The 24,680-nt window shown below is 42.2% G+C and overlaps 1 protein-coding gene across 7 annotated transcripts in view; it reads left to right on the forward strand.

The window, feature by feature from the left end:
• MAP7D2 (MAP7 domain containing 2) overlaps positions 1-24,680 on the forward strand; it is a 154,823-nt gene that overhangs the window by 116,703 nt on the left and 13,440 nt on the right. For all 7 annotated transcript variants that reach the window (XM_050936526.1, XM_050936528.1, XM_050936529.1 and 4 more), the window contains 5 exons: positions 17,251-17,486; positions 18,525-18,651; positions 20,995-21,199; positions 21,658-21,762; positions 23,538-23,591. In XM_050936526.1, coding sequence (XP_050792483.1) covers positions 17,251-17,486; positions 18,525-18,651; positions 20,995-21,199; positions 21,658-21,762; positions 23,538-23,591 — 727 coding nt within the window. The remainder of the gene's footprint in view (positions 1-17,250; positions 17,487-18,524; positions 18,652-20,994; positions 21,200-21,657; positions 21,763-23,537; positions 23,592-24,680) is intronic.

Here is a 24,680-nt window from a genome sequence, read left to right on the forward strand (position 1 = left end):
GGCGTAGGGTGTACGGACAGCAAATGTGAAAAATCGGGACGGAGGTGAGGGGTAATAGGAGCCGACATAAGAGAGAGACCCAAAAATCGAGACTGTGTGTATAAAATTGGGACATCTGATCACCCTAGGCAGGCACGAGAAAAGGTGAGAGGGAATAACAGAAAGCAGCAGAAGCTTCAGGGAGAGAGATGAGCCTCTTATGTACCTCTCTAGCACCCTCAGGAGCCTGGACTGATTAACACCAGCTTCTCAGGTAGCTTCCTGTTTCCTGCTGCTTCCCTGAACTCACTTGAGGAGAACAGGCAGTCAACTGAAGTAGAAGGAGCCAGTTAGGCCCTTAAGACGCCGATATCTTTCCTCATTCAGGCCCTGCTACCAGCCTGCTTATTTGTCCCCTTCAATTGAGTGTTGAGAGATACGATAGCTGGCACAGAACAGCAGTCATGAGTGAGAGAAGAAAACATCCCACTGGGGCAGCACTCAGAAAAAGAAAGAAAGCAAAGGAAGCTTTTCTATCTAAGCAGGAAGGAGCTCTCCTGAGATTCATAGACACAAATGTTCATGATGAACCTTCCGGCCCCAGTGAGGATGTGAGTGGTGAGGAGATGCCTGATCTTCCAGTTAGTCAGAGTGCAGGTGATCTGGCAGCTACTGCAGCATCCATATCTCCATCTCAAATGGATGTAACCATGCACATTCCTGAAGAAAAGTGTAGATCAGAGAAGAGTGTGGTGGAAGCGCAAGAATCAGCTGCTGCTGAGTGTAGTTCCTTAAGTCTAGATGATCCAGGATTGTGGACTCACTTGAGCAGTAGCCTGAGGGACTTCCTGTACTATATGGGCCACAGCAAGTGAAAAACTTCATATTCCCCAAAGACAATGAAAATAGAAGTTTCCTTCCAACACATTACTGGCATGAAATCCCCAATGGTGACAAAGTTGAGAGGCCACGGCTTATGTACTCAAAAACCCAGAATGCTGCAGTCTAATGTTTCAGCCACATTGGGTTCTACAGGAACAAAGGACCGGAAAAATCTGGCTAGAAATCTAGCATGCCACGAGAAGGCAGCATGTCACCAGAGACCATTCCATAGGTGGAAAGAGCTTGAGATGAAACTAAGGTTAAAAGCCACCATAGATGATCAGCATCAAGAGAAGATTGCATCAGAGTCTCTTTACTGGCAAAATGTTCTGAAAAGGCTCATTGCCATTGTGAGAATGCTTGCTATCCAAAACCTAGCACTGCGTGGCACTTCAGATCAGCTGTATGTGCCAAACAATGGAAACTTCCTTAAAATTGTGGAGCTGATGGCTGAGTTTGATGCTGTATTCCAGGAGCATCTAAGAAGAGTCACCGTCCAAGAAATATACACAGACCACTACCTTGGAAAAACAATTCAAAATGAGATCATACAGTTACTGGCAACAAAAGTCAAACAGAAGATTGTGGCAGATCTGAAGTCAGCAAGATACTACTCTGTTATTCTGGACTGCACACCTGACATCATATGGAACAAATGACTTTAATGGTGCATTTTGTAACAACAACAGAACCTAGTGAAAATGTCCCTGCAATGGTGACTGTCAGCATTTTCTAGAATTTATTGACATTGATGATACTACAGGAGCTGTATGACAAATGTGCTTCTTAAAAAGCTGGAAGATACGGGAATTGTGATATGACATGAGAGGTCAGGGCTACAATAATGGTGCCAACATGAGAGGAAAGAACAGAGGAGTGCAGACACGGATCCGAGAGTTAAACCCTCGAGTTTTTTTTGTCCCATGCAGTTCTCATTGAACTGGGTGGTCAGTGATGTAGCATCAGCTTCTAGTGAGGCTGCTGAATTTTTTAATGTAATGCAAAGCATCTATGTATTTTTCTCCACGTCAACTCATCGATGGCAAATTTTGAGGCACCATCAGGGAACATCCTCTCTGACACTGAAACCACTGAGTGCCACACGATGGGAAAGTTGAGCGGAGGCAATAAACCCTATCAAACACCAGATTGGGAAGATAGGTGATGCCATAGTTGCCATTATGGAGGATAATGCTATGACAGGAGAACAGTGGCAGAGGGAAAGGGAATCACCAGAAACATACATAACTTCAAATTTCTGTGTAGCTTGGTGTTGTGGCATGACATACAGCTTGAAATAAATGTTGTAAGCAAGAGACTCCAAGGTGCTGACCTTGATATATCTGGAGCAGTGGAACAACTGGACAAAGCAAAGTCATACCTACAGTCTTAACGGTCAGTTGAGGGATTTCAAAACTTTCTGAAGAGTGCAGAGAAGTTGGCAGAGGAACTTCACGCTGAAGCTATTTTCCCACCCATTCAAGAATACAAGAGTCACCAAAGAAGACAACATTTTGATTACGAGGCACAGGATAATCCCATAAGAGACCCCAAACAACAATTCAGAGTTGAATTCTTTAACTAGGTGCTAGATTGTGCAGTATGGTCAGTTGAAGAACGTTTCATGCAGCTCAAGGAACGCAGCAGTATATTTGGGATGTTGTATGATATTCCAAAACTCCTCACTATACCTGAAGAAGATCTACACCAGCAATTACACATGATGACGTGCGATATTGATGCAAGTGATTTAGGTGATGAACTGAAAGTCCTTTCAAGATGCATTTCAGCAGGATCAACTCCAAAGGCTATTCTGAAATAAGATGACCACCCTCTGTCCAAATGCTTTTGTTACTCTGTGCATACTTCTGACACTTCCTGTAACAGTTGCCAGTGGAGAACACAGTTTCTCCAAGCTAAAGTTAATAAAAACACATCTATGCTCCACAATGACACAGGAGAGACTGGTCGGCCTTGCAACCAGCTCAGTAGAGCATGAGCTGGCCCAGACTGTAGACCTTCAGGAAGCAGTTTAAATCTTTGCAACCAGGAAGGCACGAAAAGCACCACTTTGATTATTCAACCAGATAAAAATGCCAGTGTTTACTATGCAGACAAGAAAAGTTTTATTTCCTATTCAGGCGTTTGAAAGTTAAGTGTTACTTAAAATTTTTGAACAAGGCATTTTAAGTTGTTAGTTCTCCTTTATTGGGGTAGGTAGCAGAGAAGTACCATGAGAGGAGTAGAACAGGAAGAACGCAGAATTGAGACCTTTCAAAGTTTTGACTCAAGCGAGGGGGCATGGGGACATCATTTAAGCTCCCTGCCCCAGGTGCCAAAATGTTGTGGGCTGGCCCTGGCCCAGGAATCCAGAGGAAGAAACAGCTTGATGCTGAGTCCCAGGCTTGCATGGAGTTTCCTGCGCACCACTCTCTCCTTCCATCAGGGCAAGCAGGGAACTGCAGCTGCCGGGAACCTCTAGCTCCCTCTCCTGCCCCCGGCAATGTCTTTTATGCAAGAGCTGGACTCTGCAGCCCATTTCTGTGGGGGAAAGGAAATTCTGTGTGCATGTTAATTTCTTCAAAATTCTGCATTGCGTAGTGGCACAGAATTCCCCCACGAGTACAAGAAGGATGGAAAGAGTGATAATATGATGAAGCGAAATGAGGAATAAAGGAGATACCAAGAGAACACTAATTAGAAGACAAGAGGAAGTATACAAAGTTGTGTGAAATTACAGATGAGTCAGGAAATGGCATGAAGCACAGAAAAGTTTAGAACGATAATCTTAACTTAATATGGAAGTCTGTTAATGGGCAGGGAAGTTGACAGAGTAGAATAGCTTGGCAAAAACAAGGAATTCTTTTTAATTTCTCAGTTGCTAGTGGATATTGATTATTTTAATTGTTTATCACTTTCAAGATACTTCCCCAATGGGGAAAAATTGCATCCAGGCTTTTGAGAAAATATTATAAATTATGAACCATGAAAACCAGACATGTTAATGCTAAAGAATAGTATGTCTGACAGCATCCTTTCAAAAAGAAAACCTGAAAGTGTGGCAGTCTCTTGGGTTTGAACTAAAGTGGACGTAAAACAAACCGGATGGCTGAGCTGTTCATTTCTGATTTAATATCAGCCTTCTAATCTACAGCCTTCCAATTCATGAGCTATTGTGAATCTGGCTTTTAAAGCAACACATTGTTCTCTTCCCTACTCCCTTTAGATAAAATTGGATGTGACCTCTGACTGGCACACACTGAGAGATCTATATTTTTTTATTTTTTTGTTCTTGTGTATTTTGAAGCCTTATGAATTTTCTGGTGCAGCAGGACATATGTCTCACCTGTCCTTTCTTCAGCTAAAAAAAATTCTCAAAACTCCTCCTGTAGAGTTTCCTACATATTCTTCTGCCATGCGGGGGGTCATCTTTTCCCCTTCAGAAGTGGCAGGTGTTGACCCACAAAATCCAGTGTAACCTCAGAACCTTTGGAGGGCTTGTGCCCCCGTGTTGGTGTTTGCCCTTGCCCTGCTTCTTCTGGTGCCATGTCAGTACAGCGACAGCAAGAGTTATGCTGACAGGGGCTCTCTGCCAGCTGCCCCCAGAACACTGCCAAAGGAAGGTTTGTCAGAGCAGGGAGGAAAGGTGAGTATGTTAATTTGCCTATCAGAAAAATTCCATGCTGTAGATGGGAGGAGAATGCCTCTTCCACAGCTATCCCTGCTTCATATATTTACATTCAGGTAACTTACTGTGTTACCAATTCCTCCTGGGGTTTATTTGTCATTGATAAAGGATCCTTTTCTGTATAATTTTCTTGTCTCTCTCAGACTGATCCTGTGAGTCATAGAGGACCTTAAGCTTCCATCTTCCTTCTAGGATTGCATTCCCTGTTTCTAGTTCACAAAAAAAAAAACCCAAAAAAAATCCACCACCAAACCATCAGGAAAGAAAGTGTATGGACCACACCAAAGATTACTTTATATATATATTTTTCTAATAGTCCTATTTTTTATCCACACATTTGTAGAGCCCTGCAAATCCACAGACATCTGCTTTGTATCTGCAGACCATTTTTGTGGATAGTGGGTCAGATGTGGATACAAATTTTGTATCTGTGTAAGGCTTGGTCTACACTATGCGTTTAAACCATCCACACTACGAGGCCCTTTATATCGATATAAAGGGCTCTTTAAATCGGTTTCTGTACTTCTCCCCGACGAGAGGAGTAGCGCTAAAATCGGTATTACCATATCGGATTAGGGTTAGTGTGGCCGCAAATTGACGGTATTGGCCTCCGGGCAGTATCCCACAGTGCTCCACTGTGACCGCTCTGGACAGTAATCTGAACTCGGATGCACTGGCCAGGTAAACAGGAAAAGCCCCGCGAAATTTTGATTTTCATTTCCTGTTTGCCCAGCGTGGAGCTCTGATCAGCACGGGTGGCAATGCAGTTCCAAATCCAAAAAGAGCTCCAGCATGGACCGTACGGGAGATACTGGATCTGATCGCTGTATGGGGAGGCAAATCTGTTCTATCAGAGCTCCGTTCCAGAAGACAAAATGCCAAAGCATTTGAAAAAAAAATCTTCAGGCTACACAGTGCTGCGTGACAAGCGTAACGGGAAGCCAGAGACTCAAATGGACGCTGATGGAGGGAGGGAGGGGGTACTGAGGATTCCAGCTATCCCACAGTCCCCAGCAGTCTCCGAAAAGTATTTGCATTCTTGGCTGAGCTCCCAATGCCTGTAGGTTAAAACACATTATCCGCCGTGGTTCAGAGAATAGATCATCAATTTACTCCCCCCCATGTGAAAGAAAAGGGAAAGAAATCGTTTCTTGACTTCTTTCAATGTCACCCTATGTCTACTGAATGCTGCTGGTAGACGCAATGCTGCAGCAGTGAAGAGCAGTATCCGCTCCTCTCCCCTCCCTGATGGCAGACGGTACATGCTTGATAACTGCTGAATACCCCTGGCTGGCCTCAGGGGCACCTGGGTAAAAATAGGAATGATTCCTGGTCATTCCCAGTAGATGGTACAGAACGGCTGGTAACCGTCTTCATCATAACCACTGGGGGCTGAGCTCCATCAGCCCCCTCCCTTTCCTGTGTAAAGAAAAGATTCTGTCTTGCCTGGACTATTATAGCAGCGGGATGCTGGGCTCCTCTCCCCCGCACCGCTTAATATCCTGCCTGGACTGTCATAGCACAGGGAGGCTGCCTCCCCCTCATTTTATCTCACTAACAAGTCACTGTTTCTTATTCCTGCATTCTTTATAACTTCATCACACAAATGGGGAGGACACTGCCACGGTAGCCCAGGAAGGTTAGGGGAGGAGGGTAGCAATGGGTGGGGTTGTTGCAGGGGCACCCCCTGTGAATGGCATGTAGCTCATCATTTCTGCGGGATCTGACACGGAGCAGCTGTGCTCTCTGATACACTGGTTCTCTAGTACACTTGCCCCAAATTCTAGGCAGGACTGACTCTATTTTTAGAAAGCATAAAGGAGGGATTGACTCGGGGAGTCATTCCCAGTTTTGCTTTTGCGCCCCTGCCCGATCTCAGGCAGGGGCACCCATGATAGCAGCAGACAGCACAGAAGGACAGATAACCATCATCTCATTGCCAAATTACACTGGCAGCAGATGGTACAGAATGACTGGTAACCGTCTCTGCTATCATGCAAAAGCAATGAATGCTGCTGTGTAGTGCTGGAGTATTGCCTCTGTCCGCAGCATCCAATACACATACGGTGACTGTTTAAAAAAAAAAAAAAAAAAAAAACTGAACGGGCTCCATGGTTGCAGTGCTATGGCGTCTGCCAGGGCAATCCAGGGAAAAAGGGGGCGAAATGATTGTCTGCCATTGCTTTCCCGGAGGAAGGAATGACTGACGACATTTACCCAGAGCCACCCGCGACAATGATTTTTGCCCCATCAGCCACTGGGCTCTCAACCCAGAATTCTAAGGGGCGGGGGAGACTGCGGGAACTATGGGATAGCTACAGAATAGCTACCCACAGTGCAACGCTCCGGAAATCGACACTAGCCTCGGACCATGGACGCACACCGCCGAATTAATGTGCTTAGTGTGGCCGCGTGCACTCGACTTTATACAATCTGTTTTATAAAACCGGTTTATGTAAAATCGGAATTATCCCGTAGTGTAGATGTACCCTAAGGCTCTGCATCACATGCTTACCTGAATGGAGCAGCTGTCACCCAGCTCTCAGGCTCCTGCTTGGCTCTCTGAATCACAGAGCAGCCAGCTGCAATATGTGGCAGTGTGGGAGTTGTCGTCCCCAGCTTGCTCAGACAGAGGAGGTGAACTACAACTCCAAGAATGGAATGAGTGAAATGCCATTTTGAAAGAGGTGTGGTTGTACTTTAAATTAGTGGGCAGCAACTACAGGCCTGGTGAGGAGAGTAGTTATTGCCACTGTCTATCCCAGCCTGGTCTGCATGCATTAGAGCCACTGCCACTGCGTAGGGGTGTCTGAGCCTCCCATGGGAGGGCGGTGCTGCATATGAGTGCCCAGGATTGTAGCCTCCTTGCCCAGAGTGGGGAAGGAGGTACAACGTGAACAGCAGAGCAGGAGGTCTCTCGGGAGAAGTGGAGGGCAGTTTGGAAGTGGGTGCTTGGCATACCCCTGCACAGTGACCTGTGAAGCCATTAGTAGATTAGGAGGTCCACAGACAATTTTTGCAGATCAGATGCGGGTACAAATTTTTGTATCCACTCAGGGCTCTACACATTTGGGTTCAGCCTTTCAGTAAAGAGAAAAAAAAATGGAGAAACTTGCTTCAAATAATGACCCCTGCTGGCATCTGGGAATAGGAATGCTAGAAGTGTCAATTTGTGGTGTTCTTAAATGCAGAGAAAACCATCAAATCAAAGCAATGTTCCTTTTTATGTATTTCTGACTGGCACCTAATGTGGGATTTGAAAACTTCAGAATACAGATTCTTATTGCTGATATAAATTTTTTTTAACAGCTGTTCCTCCATCACTGTGCAATATTGTCTTTTTTACAGTTTAGCTATAGGTTTTATTTCTGGCTTTTAGCAAATATCAAAACAAGTAAACCGCTGTTCTCTTTTCCTCTCATCAGACAACCACAAAATAAAATATAGAGAGATTTATTAGTCAAGTTACCGTTTTAACTCATGTTTTGGCTCCAGTGTAGTATGCTGTGCAGTTCTTCTGTCGTAGTCCTTAAAGTAGATCAAGAGATTTAATTGCTCTTACTAAGCTCCTTCTCTACTAACCTCTTTAATGTAAACCTGTCAATGTCCCTTAATTAGAATATAATTACTGTTTTGGTAATGCTAAAAGTGATGACTCAGCCTTAGTTATATGACTGTTTCTTCTCCTGTCACAACAACTAAAACAGATTTGCCAGAAATGTGTTGTGAAATGGAAAAGGTGATCCAAAAAACTGAGGTAGAGGGTGAATGCAGTCTGGTTGGGAAATAATGTCCTCTGTGCAAAGGAAAAGTATAGACTCAGGGATGGATATCAATTTTTATTTACAAATTTTATTTTATAAAATAAAAAATAGAGGGATGGTTTTAACTTTAACGTTGAACATTAACACACACACACAAGAAAGCTGAAAGGGTTTCTCTATGTAGCCGTTATACTTTATTTATTTTGTGCCATAGGTGTGCATGATATTTTACATGTGACTAAAACAAGGTCATTTCTCCAAGTAGTTTACATTCTAACTGAAATGAAATTTGGACACACACAGACAGAAGGGGAGTGCAGAGACACAGCAAAGAACAAAAAGGGGAAAGTTCTGTCAATAGACTCTGCTTGGAGAGTGGACTGTGAAAGAGGTTGTTTGGATACACAATTTCCCCCTACGCCAGCCCTGTCTAGACTAGGGGCATATCTTTTAAAGAAACTTAAGTCATTTGAAAAATGACTTTCCATGAAAATTAGGCTCTGAAGTTCCTACATCACTACTGAAAATAGAACTTGGATACCTAGATTACGTAAAAAGAACGATGAGTACTTGTGGCACCTTAGAGACTAACAAATTTATTTGAGCATAAGCTTTCATGGGCTAAAACCCACTTCATCGGATGCATGCAGTGGAAGATACAGTAGGAAAATATATATACACAGAAAACATGAAAAAATGGGTGTTGCCATACCAACTGTAACAAGGGTAATTAATTAAGGTGAGCTATTATCAGCAGAAGGAAAAAAAACCTTTTGTAATGATAATCAGGATGGCCCATTTCCAACCGTTGACAAGAAGGTGTGAGTAACAGGTAGGGGGCAAAAATTAGCATGAGAAAACAGTTTTACTTTGTGTAATGACCCATCCACTCCCAGTCTTTATTCAAGCCTAATTTAATGGTGTCTAGTTTGCAAATTAATTCCAATTCTGCAGTTTCTCATTGGAGACTTTGTAAATGTTACCCTAAGAAAATAGGTCATGTCTGAAAACATTAGATAACCTGGTTTTAAACGAGGACTTTGCACCTAGTATAAACACAGTTTAAAAGTGTGCTAGCTGGCTGTGTTCGAGTATGGGCTCCCCACTAGGGTCAGCCATGATCAGCTAACACATTTTTAAACTATGTCTATGCTAGGTGCAAAGTTCAGATTTTAAAAAAGTTAGCTCACATGTTACTAAATGTGAATTATTTTCCTAGTGTAGACATACCCTTAGAACAGTGGTTCCCAAACTTTACTCGCAAACCCCTTTCGCTAAAATGTCAAGTCTTGTGAACCCACTCCTAAAAATGAATATTTCCATGGATTTTCTCCCTTACCTCAGCATAAATTAAAAGCATTGAACTTGGCCATATAAAATTTGTTTTTATGACATGCTTATTACACACTATTTATTAATTATTATTTATCATTACAGTATTTTTATTACATTATGAAAAGGGCAGCCCTCTTCCAAGATGTCACTTCTGTAGCTTGTATCACTTTTGATTAAGCCTGTTATAAGACAAGACTCCTGTCAGAGGTGCTAATAGAAAAAAGAGGTGCGGGGGCAAAGCCCCCACACACCCCAGGGCCTGGGGGGGGCACTGCCAAAAAAGTGGGGGGTCTACGGGGGCCACCAGAAAAAAAGGGCAGGGACCCACGGGGAGGCGCAGTGACGTGGCAGCGGCACGTGACCCTCCTGCCCCCCCCCCCGGCGCTTCTGGCTCCTATGTTTCTTCAAGGAGTATCTGATGTAAAACAGCATGAAGGTATTTAAGAAACCAACTCAGAGTTCCTCCTACACAAGCATTCAGGTCTTGAGCAGTCCAAGCAAACAATGCATGTTACAACAAAGCTTAAACTTGTTCTTCATAATAATTTAAAAACAACAGTAGCAGATGATTTAATTTTAAAAACAGCAAAACATATCCATCTCCCTTTCTATTTAGTAAAAGGAATCTTGAAGTTTAAATCTCCTCAGCGTGATAGATATGCTTGCTTTGATCTGCTTAGCTCTTGGAAGTCCCCAACGCTCCAGGCTGCTGGCCCATGCTGCCCGGTGTCCCTATGGACAGTTCTGTCCGCCATTAGGGAATTTTTTCCCGAGAACCCCCTGTAACATTTCATGAACCCCCCAGGGGTTCACAAACCTCAGTCTGAGAACCACTGGCTTAGAACAATTAAATTCCTGTTGTGTGCTATTCTGAAACACCTCACAGAAGCTGTGTTTGAAGAAGAGATTCACATGATAGGCAGGAGTAGGGTTATACAGCACCATAAAGATGGGAATCAGAAGTTAGGAGGTGGAGGTGGAAGCTGAAAGAAAGTCAGTGCAGGAATTCCAAAAGGCACATGACACTGCTAAAGTAGCAGAATCCATGGCTTTTTCAGCGTATGGATGGGCTGGAGCAGAATGCCATGAAGGGTAGGTTGTAGTAGTCAAAGTGGTAGATGACCTCGTCCATGCTTGGTTTTCTTTTGTCACTGTTAAAGGATTACTTAGTTTACTTAACAGCCTTTTCAATTAGAATGAAGAGCATTTTATAGATATTAAAATCATTATTTTATAGGTATTAAAAATCAGACTGCAGGATTAATTATCAGGCAATATGTGGAGGGGGAAGAGATTGGAGTCACATGACACCAAGATTGCAATACTGGAGAATGTGGGGAAAATAGTACAGTTATTTACAGTGGAAAAGGAAGAGTCTGGGAGGGGAAGTCCAAATTGCATTCATTTATAATTAGTCACAGAGAAATAAATTTTCAAAGAGACTTAAATGTGTGTGTAGTCACTTGTACATGCAAAAGACAAATTTGTTCCTACAAAATTGGGTAGATTCTGGTTTTGCATGCAAAAATTTGGGACCAGGTTTTAAATGCAAATTTATATGAACAGAGCCATAGTACTTAGAAACTTTGTCATTTCATTCTGTTTGTATGTAGTAGATTGCAGATTTTGCAAGACTGAATAGCCCTGCGCACCATTCTGCAATACCAAGTTCTTGTGCACATTTCCTTTGTTTGTCAAATGAATGGCTCAGTAGGATAGGTCGGAAGGAGAGATGGCAACGTGCATATCTTTTAATTGCTGCTTCTTATAGTAGGGGTTCACTTAGGGTTAACTGTAAATTCCTCATCTATTTCTGGATGCATTTTCTAAATATAGTAGTTGTAAATATACAATAGTAATCCAATAGAGAGTTGTCATAAACAGATAGCTAAGGGTTAATGTCTCTTTCACCTGAAGCACCTGACCAGAGGACCAATCAGGAAACCGGATTTTTTCAACTTTGGGTGGAGGGAATTGAGTGTCTAAGGTCTTTGTTTTCTGGCTGCCTGCTTTCTCTGAGCTTTGGAGAAGTAGTTTCTATTTTCTAGTCTTCTGTTTCCAAGTGTAAGGACAAAGAGATCAGATAGTAAGTTATATGGTTTCTTTTCTTTGGTATTTGCATGAATATAAGTGCTGGAGTGCTTTGATTTGTATTCTTTTTGAATAAGGCTGTTTATTCAATATTCTTTTAAGCAATTGACCCTGTGTTGTATCATCTTAATACAGAGAGAACATTTGTACTTATTTTTCTTTCTTTTTATATAAAGCTTTCTTTTAAGACCTGTTGGAGTTTTTCTTTACTTCAGGGAAATTGAGTCTGTACTCACCAGGGAATTGGTGGGAGGAAGAAATCAAGGGGAGATTTGTGTGTTGGATTGCTAGCCTGAATTTGCATTCCCTCTGGGGGAATAGGAAAGTACTTTTTGTTTCCAGGATTGGGAACAGAGAGGGAGATTCACTCTGTTTGGATTCACAGAGCTTGTGTCTGTGTATCTCTCCAGGAGCACCTGGAGGGGGGAAGGGAAAAAGAATTATTTCCCTTTGTTGTGAGACTCAAGGGATTTGGGTCTTGGGGTCCCCAGGAAAGGTTTTTCAGGGGGACCAGAGTGCCCCAAAACACTCTAATTTTTTGGGTGGTGGCAGCAGGTACCAGGTCCAAGCAGGTAACTAAGCTTGGAGGTTTTCATGCTAACCCCCATATTTTGGACGCTAAGGTCCAAATCTGGGACTAAGGTTATTACATGGTGGCAGCGGTGGGATATAGACAGAACCCAGAAGCCAGTAGAAATATTATATTTTTCTTTTCTCTGCTAAGGGCTTTTTAGCAGAGAGAAACAGTTTGGTTTTAAAAGGGAACCAGAGAGAAATTTTTTTTTCTGCTCTCTCTGGCAGTTTGTGGCTTGCATGTTAAGCAGAAGTCGTTAAGGACTATTAACAGTCTTTTGTCACACAATAGCACTCCCATTGAGAGTCGTACCAGCACTTATAGGCATGCAAATAAAGTGGTTTTTCTGGTTTCCCTTCATTGAACATTAGCTAGAGAGAGAAAAGGAAAAAAGCACTGTTGCTAGGCAAACTTCAGGAGGCAACAGAACCTGCAGTTCAGAAGATAAACACCGGAGGGCACCCCAACACAAGAAAACAGGAACCATGACTTCTAAGGCAAAAATTGACGCCGAAGAACAAATCAAAGAAGCTGAACACAGGCGACAGATGGAGATAAAAGAAAAGGAAGAAAGCATGAAACTGGCAGCCTTCCAAAGAGAACAGGCAGCCCAAGAGGCAGCACACAAAAAAAAACTAGAAGAAAAAGAGAGAGCCTACCGAAGGAAACAAGCAGAAGAAGAGTTGGCCCACCACCGAAAAATGAAAAAACACCAAAAAAAAATGAAAAAACACCAAAAAAAAATGAAAAAAACACCAAAAAAAAATGGAAAAACAACAAAAAAAAATGAAAAAACAACAAAAAAAAAATGAAGAGAAGGAAAAACAGAAAAAACATGAACTGGAGTTGGTAAAAGCTGGGCTGCATGTGCCAGCCAACCCTAACAACCCGGCGCCAAATATTGCTCCACAGCACAGGAAATTTCCCACCTACAAGGCAGGTGATTTTGCATTCCCTCTGGGTGAAGAGGAAAGTACTTTTTGTTTCCAGGATTGGGAACAGAGAGGGAGATTCACTCTGTTTGGATTCACAGAGCTTGTGTCTGTGTATCTCTCCAGGAGCACCTGGAGGGGGGAAGGGAAAAAGGATTATTTCCCTTTGTTGTGAGACTCAAGAAATTTGGGTCTTGGGGTCCCCAGGGAAGGTTTTTCAGGGGGACCAGAGTGCCCCAAAACACTCTAATTTTTTGGGTGGTGGCAGCAGGTACCAGGTCCAAGCTGGTAACTAAGCTTGGAGGTTTTCATGCTAACCCCCATATTTTGGACGCTAAGGTCCAAATCTGGGACTAAGGTTATTACAAGAGTCTTGAAGGTAAAATTGCCTAATTTCAAATTTACTTTGTATTTATGGAGTTGATAAGGAGAACCTTAAAGCTTGAGTCAGGCAAAAATTTATATGGAGTGTTTATTTCTCTTCATTAAATACTAAGTAGAGTCTTCAAAGATGTTTGATAGTTTACTTCTAAAGTAAAGCAAAGGTTACAAAAAAGGACTTTGCTGTTTGTAACTTTCTATCAACTTGCCAAGTCTTTCAATAAGACAATCCTTCCTTGACTAATTAAACTAAGAGACTTGAGAGGGAACAGAATTGAGAAGTAGAAAAGCACAAACTGATGCACCCATGCTCACCTATTCCAAGAACAGGAGACTGTGCCCACAGATCCTAGCAGTGGATGTGCACGAGGAGGCACTATCTGCACAGGCCTCCCATTTCCTCTGATCCCCGGAGAATCCTCCCCATGCCTTTGGCCTTCTGACTCTGTGAGTTTGTAGGAGAGGAGGGGCCAATAAGTCTCTTCTAGATTCTCTTTCTCACTCCATCCTTCTTCAAACATGTTTCTACAGACAGACTAGAGGAGATGCCATGCTTTGACCCCCAGAAAATTTTTCCTATATACTAACGGGCTAGTTGAGAAGATAGAGAAATCTGTCCCTCCTCATATTGAAAAGTTAGTCTAACCTAGTGATGTCTGTTGAATTCTTTGCTATATTCAAGATGATGATGCAAAATCTGGACTGTAATTTATATAGGAGGGGTAGGCATGGTATTCCGAAACTGCATTGTATTGATCTTCCCAGAGCTTTAACTAGTTAAGCAAGTTATTTCCATGTGTCAATGTTGCCTACCTCTCTCTCTCTCAAAAAACAACTCTTGTATTCTGAGGGTCCAGTATTCCCTTAAGTATGAGTAATCCATACAGGGGAATAGAAACTCAGTGAGAACAGTTTCCTTCTGAGCCTTTCTTTGGGGGCTCAGGGCTGTCCATCCCCAAATCCATAGATCTTGGGGAATCTGAGAGACCCCTGGGCATTGGCATAATGGCTTTTTGTCTCCACACTGCTGTATTGCCTCAGCACTGCTGTCCAGTCTCCCTGCAGCTCCTCTCCTTCCCTGGATCGCACAGCTCCAGACTAGCTAATTTGGGTCTGAGAGTGGCCTGTTCAAAATGACAAAAACGCAGCTAATCGTGCAAAACAATTTGAGGGAAAGAAGCTTTTCCTGGTGATCAATTTATGACCTGAAACATGGAGACGATAACCCCTAAAACCTTCTATCTTGGCTAGTGCAGTTCAAGATCTTATTCTTATAGTAGTGTCTGCCGGTCACCTCAAACTGCAGATATATTTGCATAAAGGTTTCAATTTAACCCATTTATTTTCAGTCATTCATAACTCCTTGAAATTTGCTATGTGTGGTAGCTCCCTGAGGTTTCTAAGGTTATAGAAAACAGTATGCTCTGGTACAGAAAATTGTGTATTATATTATGTTATGTGAAAAATCTGATTATGTAATTAAAATTTTATCATAATTGCATAGCCTCAGGGGTTCAAAGTTTATATATATATATAAATGCTCTCTTAATATAGATATTTTTAATATGGGGTTCATATAATTCACATTTTTTAAAGATAAACCATTTGCGTCAGTATTCTAAGGCAGAAAATTGCACAGGATTTTTTTTCAACTTTACAGGTATTTAAAGTATTGAAGCTATATAAATAACAAATAGTTTCCTCTTACCCATTTTTGTTTCCTCTGTTAATCTCTGTTCTTTAATACGTGCATGTTTTAAGGACATAGCATAAAAAGCACACCTTGGACAGAGTGTTATGATAATAAGCTATCCATGGATCCACAGCATGCGCTTACCCAAAATACTTTATCAGCACCATTGCTACTGCTTACACAGTGCAACAAAAAAAAGTTTGAATACCTGAGTTTTCACTGTCCAGTTTATCATATGTATGATGCTGATCAAAGCACTTAATGAGTGATCTGGATCACACCTGGTCTACTCCATGTAAATCTTTAGACATGCAATAAGTGGTCTTGCTTTACCTTAATGTACAGTTACTTTTTCAAAAAATAAGTTACTATTGAAAAGATACAATGGTTGTGGAGGCAGACATCTAATCATATTAGTGCATATAATTTAGCCAAAACTTTGCTCTTGAGTTTTCTGGAAAATTGTTGTCTTCTGGCTTTGGAAACGCTGAGATGGATCATTAGGTGCACTCAGGTTATATATAGGCAAATACCCAGATTTGATATGAAATTGCAATTGAAGAAAAGTCAGTATTTTGGCTAGTGTATGACACTATGTGACTTTCCTACTGTATACTAGGTGTGTTCTTAGCCCTGTAAATCAGAACTTTCTGCAAGCAAACTTGAATACTCAGAGAGTCCTCTAGTACCTGATATGGGTCTCTGTGTTTGAGGAGTTCCAGTGTACTTGTAGCAAAGGAAAGATGCCAGTACTTCAGCCTATGGGCAGGGCCGGATTAACTTTTTGTGGACCCAGCGCAAACGTATTTGTGGGCCCCCCTGGGGAATGATTGTAAAAGGGGTTGGGGGCAAAAGCACAGTGGGGCAGGAGCTAGGGTTGGTCCGTGGAGCAAAGGAGGGGCCAGGGGTAAACTGCAAGCATAGCAGGGTTGGGGAGGGGGTAAACAGGATCCCCCTTCCTCCCCCCCCCACATATAGCAGGTACCTACCTGGTTCTAGCCCATTCTTTTCATCTCTCTCTGCACTGAGCTGCCCCTCCTCCAACAGCAGCAGGACAGGTTCTCTTCCAGCTAGGGTGACCAGATAGCAAGTGTGAAAAATTGGGACGGGGTGGGGGGTAATAGGTGCCTATATAAGAAAAAAAACCTAAATATTGGGACTGTCACCTGCCAGCAAACAGCTAATTGGCAGCAGGGAGAGGGGTAGCAAGCTGGGGAAGAGGCGGGGAAGAAGCTTGGCTGCCGGCAGAGTCTGCCCTGCTTGAGCAGGAGCCGGCAGCATCAAGCTTCTGCCCCTGTGGGGGTGGGAGGGAGAAGAGCGGCTGGGCCAGGCCGGGGCCCCTTTGGACCGTGGGCCCCAAGGTAAATGGCGCCATGGTAAATCCAGTACTGCCTTGGGGCAAAGCACCATAAGTATACCGCTTCTCTGTCTACACCATGGAAGTTGACATACAGACATAGTAGTTGTCTTAACTTCATACAAGTGGCATCAGCACTTAAATGCTATGGCAACAGCTGACTTAATGGGATGGATGGATAAAAACAAAATAATGCGTTTCGCTTAAACACAGGCCTCTTCTACATGATTTAAACAAGGAGCTCCACTGGTTCAGCCAGTAGAGGAGCTGATAACCACACAACCCAGGTCTGACATTCAATCTCCTAAAGGGTAGTGATGTGGGTGGGGTGGGGGATGTGCGTATGTATATATAATAAATTCAAGCCAGTAAGTTAATACTCTTCTAGATATATAAACACAGTCTCCTTATCACTAGCATTTCATTTCTTTGATAGTCTGAGATACTATGTCAAAACCTACAAAAAAGGAGTAGCAAATATCTGTTAAGATAGAACTTCATACTAAATCACATACAATTTATGGCGTGTGTGACTGTTCTCTCCCTCTCTTCCACCCCCCGACCCCAACCCCAGGACAGTTACAAAGACGTATCCACAGTCTCCTAAAAATGTTAAACAATATCCTGCATCTCCTGTGAAGCACCGTGTCACCTCTAATCTCAGCCAGGAGACTCCTAAAAAGAAGGCAGACAAGGAGAAAGAGAACACCACTAGCCACAAACCCCAGCTATCTTCCACTGAGGAGATTGTGGGCCAAGCAGTTGCTGAGAAACATGTGCCTTCTGCAGGAAAGACTGAAAGCAGTGAAGGTGGGTTTTGCGGCAAGGATATATCTAAAGCCGCTGCAGGTACACGATGCTTTTAAACAAGGGCATTTCTTTCTTTTCCTAAAGCTACTTGTAAATCTGAAGTTTGCAGTATCTATTGAAATCACTAGTTATATAATTTCCATTGTGGTGATGTGGATAAATTCTTAATTAAAAAAATGCAACATGAGGTAGCCAAACTGAGGATTCCTATCAATGCATCTCATGGACCAAGGTTTTCAAAAACAAGAGCCTGAAGTTCTGAAGTTAGTCATTTTCATCAATGGAAGCAGAAGGATGCACAGTTTTGAAAATCAAGTAACTTATTTAGATGCCTAAGTATGGATTTAGGAGCCTAGGCATAGGCTTTTTTTTTTAAATCTTGCCAGTTTTGGATTAAAACTTTTTTTCTTTGCTATCCTCTTTGTATCTAAATGATCAGTTAAAAACCCCTTATTTTTTCCATTTTTGTTTTTCATGCTAACAAGGTGCTTCAGCTTCAGCTGTACTAATCATTTGAAGTCAACAGTCCTTAGAAAAATGAGCTCCTTGAATACGCCTTACACTTAAGCCAAGTTTTCAGAACTTAACGTTATTCTGTCTGGTACTTTCCTGAAGTGCTGGGCTCTATCTGAGCAGGATCAGGGTCCATTTAGCTAGACAGTAGATGCCACTTGAAAATATTCTCTACTTCTTTCTTTTAAGATGCACCTAAATCTTTACAGCAGTTGTGATCTAAAATACTTCATCACACAATGACGTTATTTTTATATTAATCTTATTTCTATGACTGTGTCAGCTGCTTTAAAGTGCTTGGTACTTTATAGACAGACACAAAATAAAGACCCTGCCCTAAGAAGTTTCCAGTGCATGAGGGATGTAAAAAAGTACTTGTGAGGTGGATAAGGGGGATGGGAAACAGTAGGCTACTGTGAAAAGATAACATGCTTATTGAATACATGTTACAAAGTATATATATGTATGTGCTGTGCTTCCTTTTTTCATTTCCTGACTAATATTCTAATCACAATGCTCCACCAGGGAAGCTCACAGCAGGAACTACTGATGCAGAAGAAGCTACAAAAATTCTGGCAGAGAAAAGACGACAGGCTCGTCTGCAGAAAGAACAAGAAGAACAGGAGAGACAGGAGAGAGAAGAGCAGGAAAGGTACTTGCTGTCATTAAAAAAAACCAAAAAGAAAATAGTGGTGGTAGTCATTAGCACCCAGAAGTCTAAGGTCAGTGGCCCATTATAAAAAAGTATTGTACAAATGTAATGCTGACAGACCCTGGTCATCAGTGGGCGGGATCGAACCTGGGACCCTGGGAGCTTAGTGCATAAGCCTCTACTTCATGAGCTAGAAGCCAGCTGTCTCAGAGCTAAGGCTATAGAGCAGAGTCAGTCTCTCTCTCTTCTCCTCCTCCCCCAAGATGGCACAGAACATCACACTCAGGAGGTGTGTGAGTTACACAAACACATAATAATAGAGAGAATCCCGAAGAGTAGACCTGTTATGGGACCTCAGAACTTTTGAAGATCAAGCCAGCTACTCAGGAGCCTAAGCTTAGGCCCTCATGTTTTTAAAAATTTAACTCAAATAACTAATTACTCAAATCTTTTTATATTGAGTGCAATAGAAATGTGTGTTTTTATCCCTGTAGAAGGCAGGAGGCTTCTCACTCTTTCCCCGCGTTACTTTCCCACACATCTAAAGTGTCTGTCCTTCTGTCCCTGGAGGACTGAATGGAATTTAATTCAGAGCTTGTCATTGCTCCTTTACAGTTGATAGAAGGAATCACTGTAACATATCACAGTGCAGTACTAGATCCTTTCCCTCACCTTGCTTTCCCTGTGGCTAAGGGAATATGAAGATACTGCAGTGCTCTCAGCTCATTCTAGTCTGAATTGATCTATTTATTTACAGATCAACTACCATGCAGTCTGCTCCTACCTCCTGCTTCCTTACTGAGCTGTTAAGCACCCCATGGTCCCTAGGCTGCCAGGCTAAAATTGCACTGGGGACAGAAAACTCCATGGACAGCCAGGTAGCCCAAGGACCATGACAGGCTTAGCACTGCATGGAAGGGTTAGCTCCCAATTATCCTGACCTCCTTAAGGTTTTAGGCGTACAGATGCAAAGTGTTGTGCAATCTCTCCTGTTAAGTGTGTCAAGCTTTGTGTGTGTAAAATTTGAAATGCTGAGGCTCTAAACTTGGCTGTTTGTTTTTTTTTAAAGTACGAAACTTTAAGCAATTCAAAAGATAGGAGTTTTACCCTTACTTCTACATGCGCTGTGGAGCTAATAGACATGAGTTTCTGTACTCCTGACCCCCTTAACTCTCCGTGTCCTGAGGTATTGTTTCTGGACATATGCACTCATGAATTGAGCAGGACGCACAAGTGAATTAAAACAGAGACAGGGATGGGTTTAAGCAGCAGGCCACAACTTTATTGACTTAACACTGAGGAAGGGCATTATTTGTGTCCCACCCACCTGGTCTCTCTCATACCACACATTTAGTTCAGGTCTCACGTCATATAATCAATAATGCGGGAGAGAACCTGCTCAGCCTACCCCTACGAGATAGCCCACTTCTGAATCTCACCCTCTGCCCCCTGAGGGGTTTAGACGATACCAAAGGTTTGGTCTGCAAAGATTTCAGGTCTCCCCTTTTCCCAGAAATGCAAGGGCCACCAGCAAAATCCTAGGTCTCTCTTACTTCAGGAAGCTGGCTCTTTTAGACTTTTGCCACACTGGACACCAGCTGCAAATTGTGACAAACTAACAGTTCCTATAAATTGCTAATATTAAAATTCCAAACCCTATTTCTTTTAATCTAACTCCATGATGCTGTGAGGAGGGTGAAAAGATTGAACCACTGGGCCTCAGTCAGTTTGGCCCAATGGGAAAAATTCTTTCCTGATCCCAAAATGGGACCTGTCAGACCCACAGCATTGCAAACACAGAGCTTAACAAGCTTATGAAGGAGGCATTATCAGATATGTGTTTTCCCTTCCTTCTGGGACTGTCTCTCACTATTTTCACCAAGGGAAGGCATTTGCATGTTCAAAAATAACTTCAGTCCTCAGATGGACTGGAGTGAGGTGAAATTATCATAAGGCAAAAGTGGGAATAAGGGTCCTTTTTAACTACTCAAAGCTTGAAAAATGTTAGTTCTACATACTGTAGTTGAAATTACAAACACATTTCTTGTTCTGTCCCACTTTAGTCACATCAGTGTTCAAAGGGAAATGTCATTCCTGCAAAACATTAGATGGAGTGAAAATAAAACTTAGAATGGAAGCCTGGTTGCAACTTGGATTATGGAGTTGTGGCCAATCCCTCCATTGTGTCAGAGCCCATTCCACACAAATGTATGCAGAAGCATATATTCGCAGCCAAAATAAATTCTCTACATACAGTGCATGCACTCTGTGCGCCTTTGAGCTCTGTGTTAAACAAAGTGCAACATGTGCTGCATATTTAAATGTGCTGCTGTGTTTTTGAAGGCTAGAGAGAGAGGAGCTGAAAAGAAAGGCAGAAGAAGAAAGAATTCGCCTAGAAGAAGAAGCTCATAAGAGAGAGGAGGAAAGAAGGCGTGAAGAGGAAGAGGCTAGGAGAAAAGCAGAAGAGAATGCCAGAAGGAGAGCTGGGGAAGAAAAAATGCTAAAGGAAAAGCAAGAAAAAGAACTACAGGCCAAGCTTGAAAAACAGGTATAGTACAAGATCTCTTGCAAGAATTCCTGTTAAAAGAGCAGAAATCTAAAATACAATCTCCCTACAGGCAATGGGCCTGATTTTCAGATGTTGAATCACTGGAAACTTGGTATGCTCAGCAAACTCCATCTTTATATATGAACATTATAGAAAACTACTAGTGTGGAAAAGTTGTTGAAGAGCACTTAATAACTTAGAGCCCATTGCTTCTTATATCAAGTGGAAAGCAGAGGGACACTGTAGTGAAGGTAAAATGTAATCTTCAGTGATCCCTTTTAAAATGGGACATGCAGTCTAATGAAACTGAAAACTCTTACTCTTTCTCTTTTGTAAAATGCTTGCTGACAGAGTTAGGCCGATAATACATACCTGGCAGGCTATGCAAGATTTTATAGAATCTGATAATTTGTCTAAAATAAATAACAGCTCTACCTTAGCTAACACATTTTAATTAGAGAGAAGAAGCTGAAGCAAAGGCCCGAGAGGCAGCTGAACACATGCGGCTGGAAAGGGAACAAATCATGCAGCAGATTGAGCAAGAAAGACTGGAGAGAAAGAAGGTAGGTGTTCATCTCCAATTTAAAAGAACTAGTACCTTTGTTGTTTTAAATACATAAATCCAGAAACCTGCCCAAAAATATCCAAAACAAATATTCAGTTGAGTAGGCAGAGTTCAAGGGTGGTTTTTTTTTTTGTTTTTTGTTTTTTTTTTAAACTTAATCCATATTAGCTAGTTTCCAACCAGGAGAAACATGTACCTTAGAGTTTGTAACAAACTTATTAGTTGTTTTATTATTATTTTTAATTCATAATGATTAAGGCAGGTCCTAGGGTCCCACTGAGAATGTGACCCCATGTTCTAGGCACTGTACAAACACAGTATTGGACTGTCCCTGCCCTGAGGAGTTACAATTTAAATGGACAAGACAAAGAGTAGGAGAAGAGGGTATAACATAGAAGCAGACTGATGGTTCCCACTCAAACTTATAAGACACATAAATTTAAAAACAATAATAGGGATGTGTTTACTTTAAATAAATATGCAGTTTTTAATTGAGAAAGTGGATTTGTACTCTGCAGGAAAAAATAGTATGTTATCCAGTTGGAAAAAGCATTCTTCTCCCCACCCTACTCTGAGGGGATGGAGAAGCAACAGTAAAGCCACTCTATGGCCACTACTGCAGTTGTTTCCCTCAAGTAGGGAAATGGCTGGTGGTTCTATGTAACTCCATACCCACACCCTGCAAAGCATCCACGTAGTGCGTAGTCACACTGCATGCCTGTAGGTGGCGGGACAGAATTTCCCCCAGATTTGTAGAAATCCTTGTCTTTAGCTTAGTTAAGAGATGCCTGGAAAGTTGTTATAAAAGCCTTCCCTTTTGTGTGTTTTCTTCCAGTTTCATTCCACATTATTAGTCTTGGAGGGTGGAGGGGTTTAACTTTAGTAGGGACAACCACTTGTACATTGGAACACAAGAACTAGAAGTGATGTCTTTAAATCTAAAATAGTTTACTTTAAGTATATAACTCATAATGCATTTGATTAATTAACAAGCAGAAAAAAAGGATTTTACAGCAGTATCTGATACATTTCTAAAAAGAGTAACTTCACATGTTTTATTCCCCCAACCTCCAATAAACAAAATTGGTACAACTATATAAAAGTGTTTAATTTTAAATAGCAAATGGATTGCAATTCTAGAGGACTGCTGCTGACTTTGTGATCTGAAGAAGCAGTAGTTGGAGACTTGAGCAATTAGTGTTCAGCTGACAAACTTTCTGTTCAGGAAGTTTGCACAGGGGGCTAATAATCACAAACCTTTTTATTTTTTATTATCTACTAATTTGCACCTGGTGAGAAATTCAGTTTGTTGGAATTGTGATTGCAAAGAGAGCTCCCTTCTCCTCTTCCCCTCTTCTTCTCTGGGTACATCTACGCTGCAATAAAAAAATCTACAGCACCAAGTCTCAGAACCTGGATAAATTGACATGGGCTCACAGAGCTTGAGCTGTAGGCTGGAGCTCATCCTCTGAGACCCATCCCACTGGGCTCCCGCCTGAGCTCAAACATCTACACTGCCATTTTTAGCCCTATAAATCCAATTCAGCTGATCCAGGCCAGCCACAGCCATGCTATGGGTCTTTTATTGCAGTGTAGATGTACCTTCCGTCTTCTTCCTTTCTAGTGAGGGCAGAGGCAGAGATAAGTTTGTGATACCCGAGTTAAATCAACCTTCCCTGCTGCACATTACCAATCCCATGAGCCCTCTATCCCAAATTCCTAGCATGTCTGCCTTGTAACCACCTGATGTGATTGATTTACATTGCTTTCTAGCGCATAGATGAAATAATGAAGAGAACAAGAAAGAGTGAAACACCAGAAGTAAAGGTATGGAACAGAGTGCCCCCCCCACACACATACACACTCTGCTCCCAGGATATTTCCCCAGTGGGTGTGGGTGGCAGGGAGGGGGAGGGACACTGTAAGATTGCTCCCTGGAGATTAAATGCTTTGACTAGAAATGCTCTATTCTTATTTTTCTGTTAGATTTTAAGAATTAAGAGTGACTATAGTTGTGACAGCACCTTGAGGTCAGTACTACTCTCCTAGGCAGTGGAGGGGGTGAGCCATATATATTGTTCATAACTGTACTGCTGAGAACTGGTATCTTTAGGCAAAAGTCACATGCAATGCACCGCCTACATTTTGATGATATTGAATTAATTGGTCATAGAGCTCTTGTGCTCCTCCATGTTAATTCTGATCACGGGGCGGGATTAACAGCAGAGCAGAGGTGTCTGATGATGCACCAAAACTCAATGGACAGAGGTAAAGTGTTTGACTCTCACTTCAGACTTTTACTTCATAACATTTTCTTTTAGGGAAACTGTTTCTTTATTTAGCCTAGGAGGCTCTAATTTTCTTTAAAAAGACAAAACCAGAAAAATCCTCTCTCCCTTCTACATTTCTCTAAAAGCTACCAGACATTAGGCATATGAGGAGAGGCTTTGTCTGGCCAGGGGGAAGAAATGGGGGTTGTGACTCCTCAACCCAAAGGAGGGGACCCCTTAAAGGAGGCAGAAGGGGGACATCACTTGAGCCAGGGAAGGACTGGAAATGGCACAAGTGGGCCATTAATCCATGGATGCCTTGGGGAGGGAGGTTTTTTAGTGAAATCCCTCACCAGTAAGGAGTTGTGCCACGATCTGCCCAGGGACCCTGTGTACCTGCAAGCATGCCCTGACTATCTGTGTGGTAAGCAGCCCTGGTTCAGCAACTCTGACTCCAACTGCCTGCTTGTTTCACCACAGCCACACACTGGTTTCCAGAAGCCTTGGTTATTGCTAGCCAAGTGATCCCAACACACCCCCAGACCCCAATTTCTCCAAAACTGTCTGCCCTGAAGTGTCCTGCCTTCTGGAACATTCAGAGAAATAATATAGTTCATTCGCTCCTTCAAAGTGACAAAAGCAAATT

The sequence above is a fragment of the Gopherus flavomarginatus genome, chromosome 1 (genome assembly GCF_025201925.1).
Source record: "Gopherus flavomarginatus isolate rGopFla2 chromosome 1, rGopFla2.mat.asm, whole genome shotgun sequence".
In the NCBI taxonomy this organism is placed as follows: domain Eukaryota; kingdom Metazoa; phylum Chordata; order Testudines; family Testudinidae; genus Gopherus; species Gopherus flavomarginatus.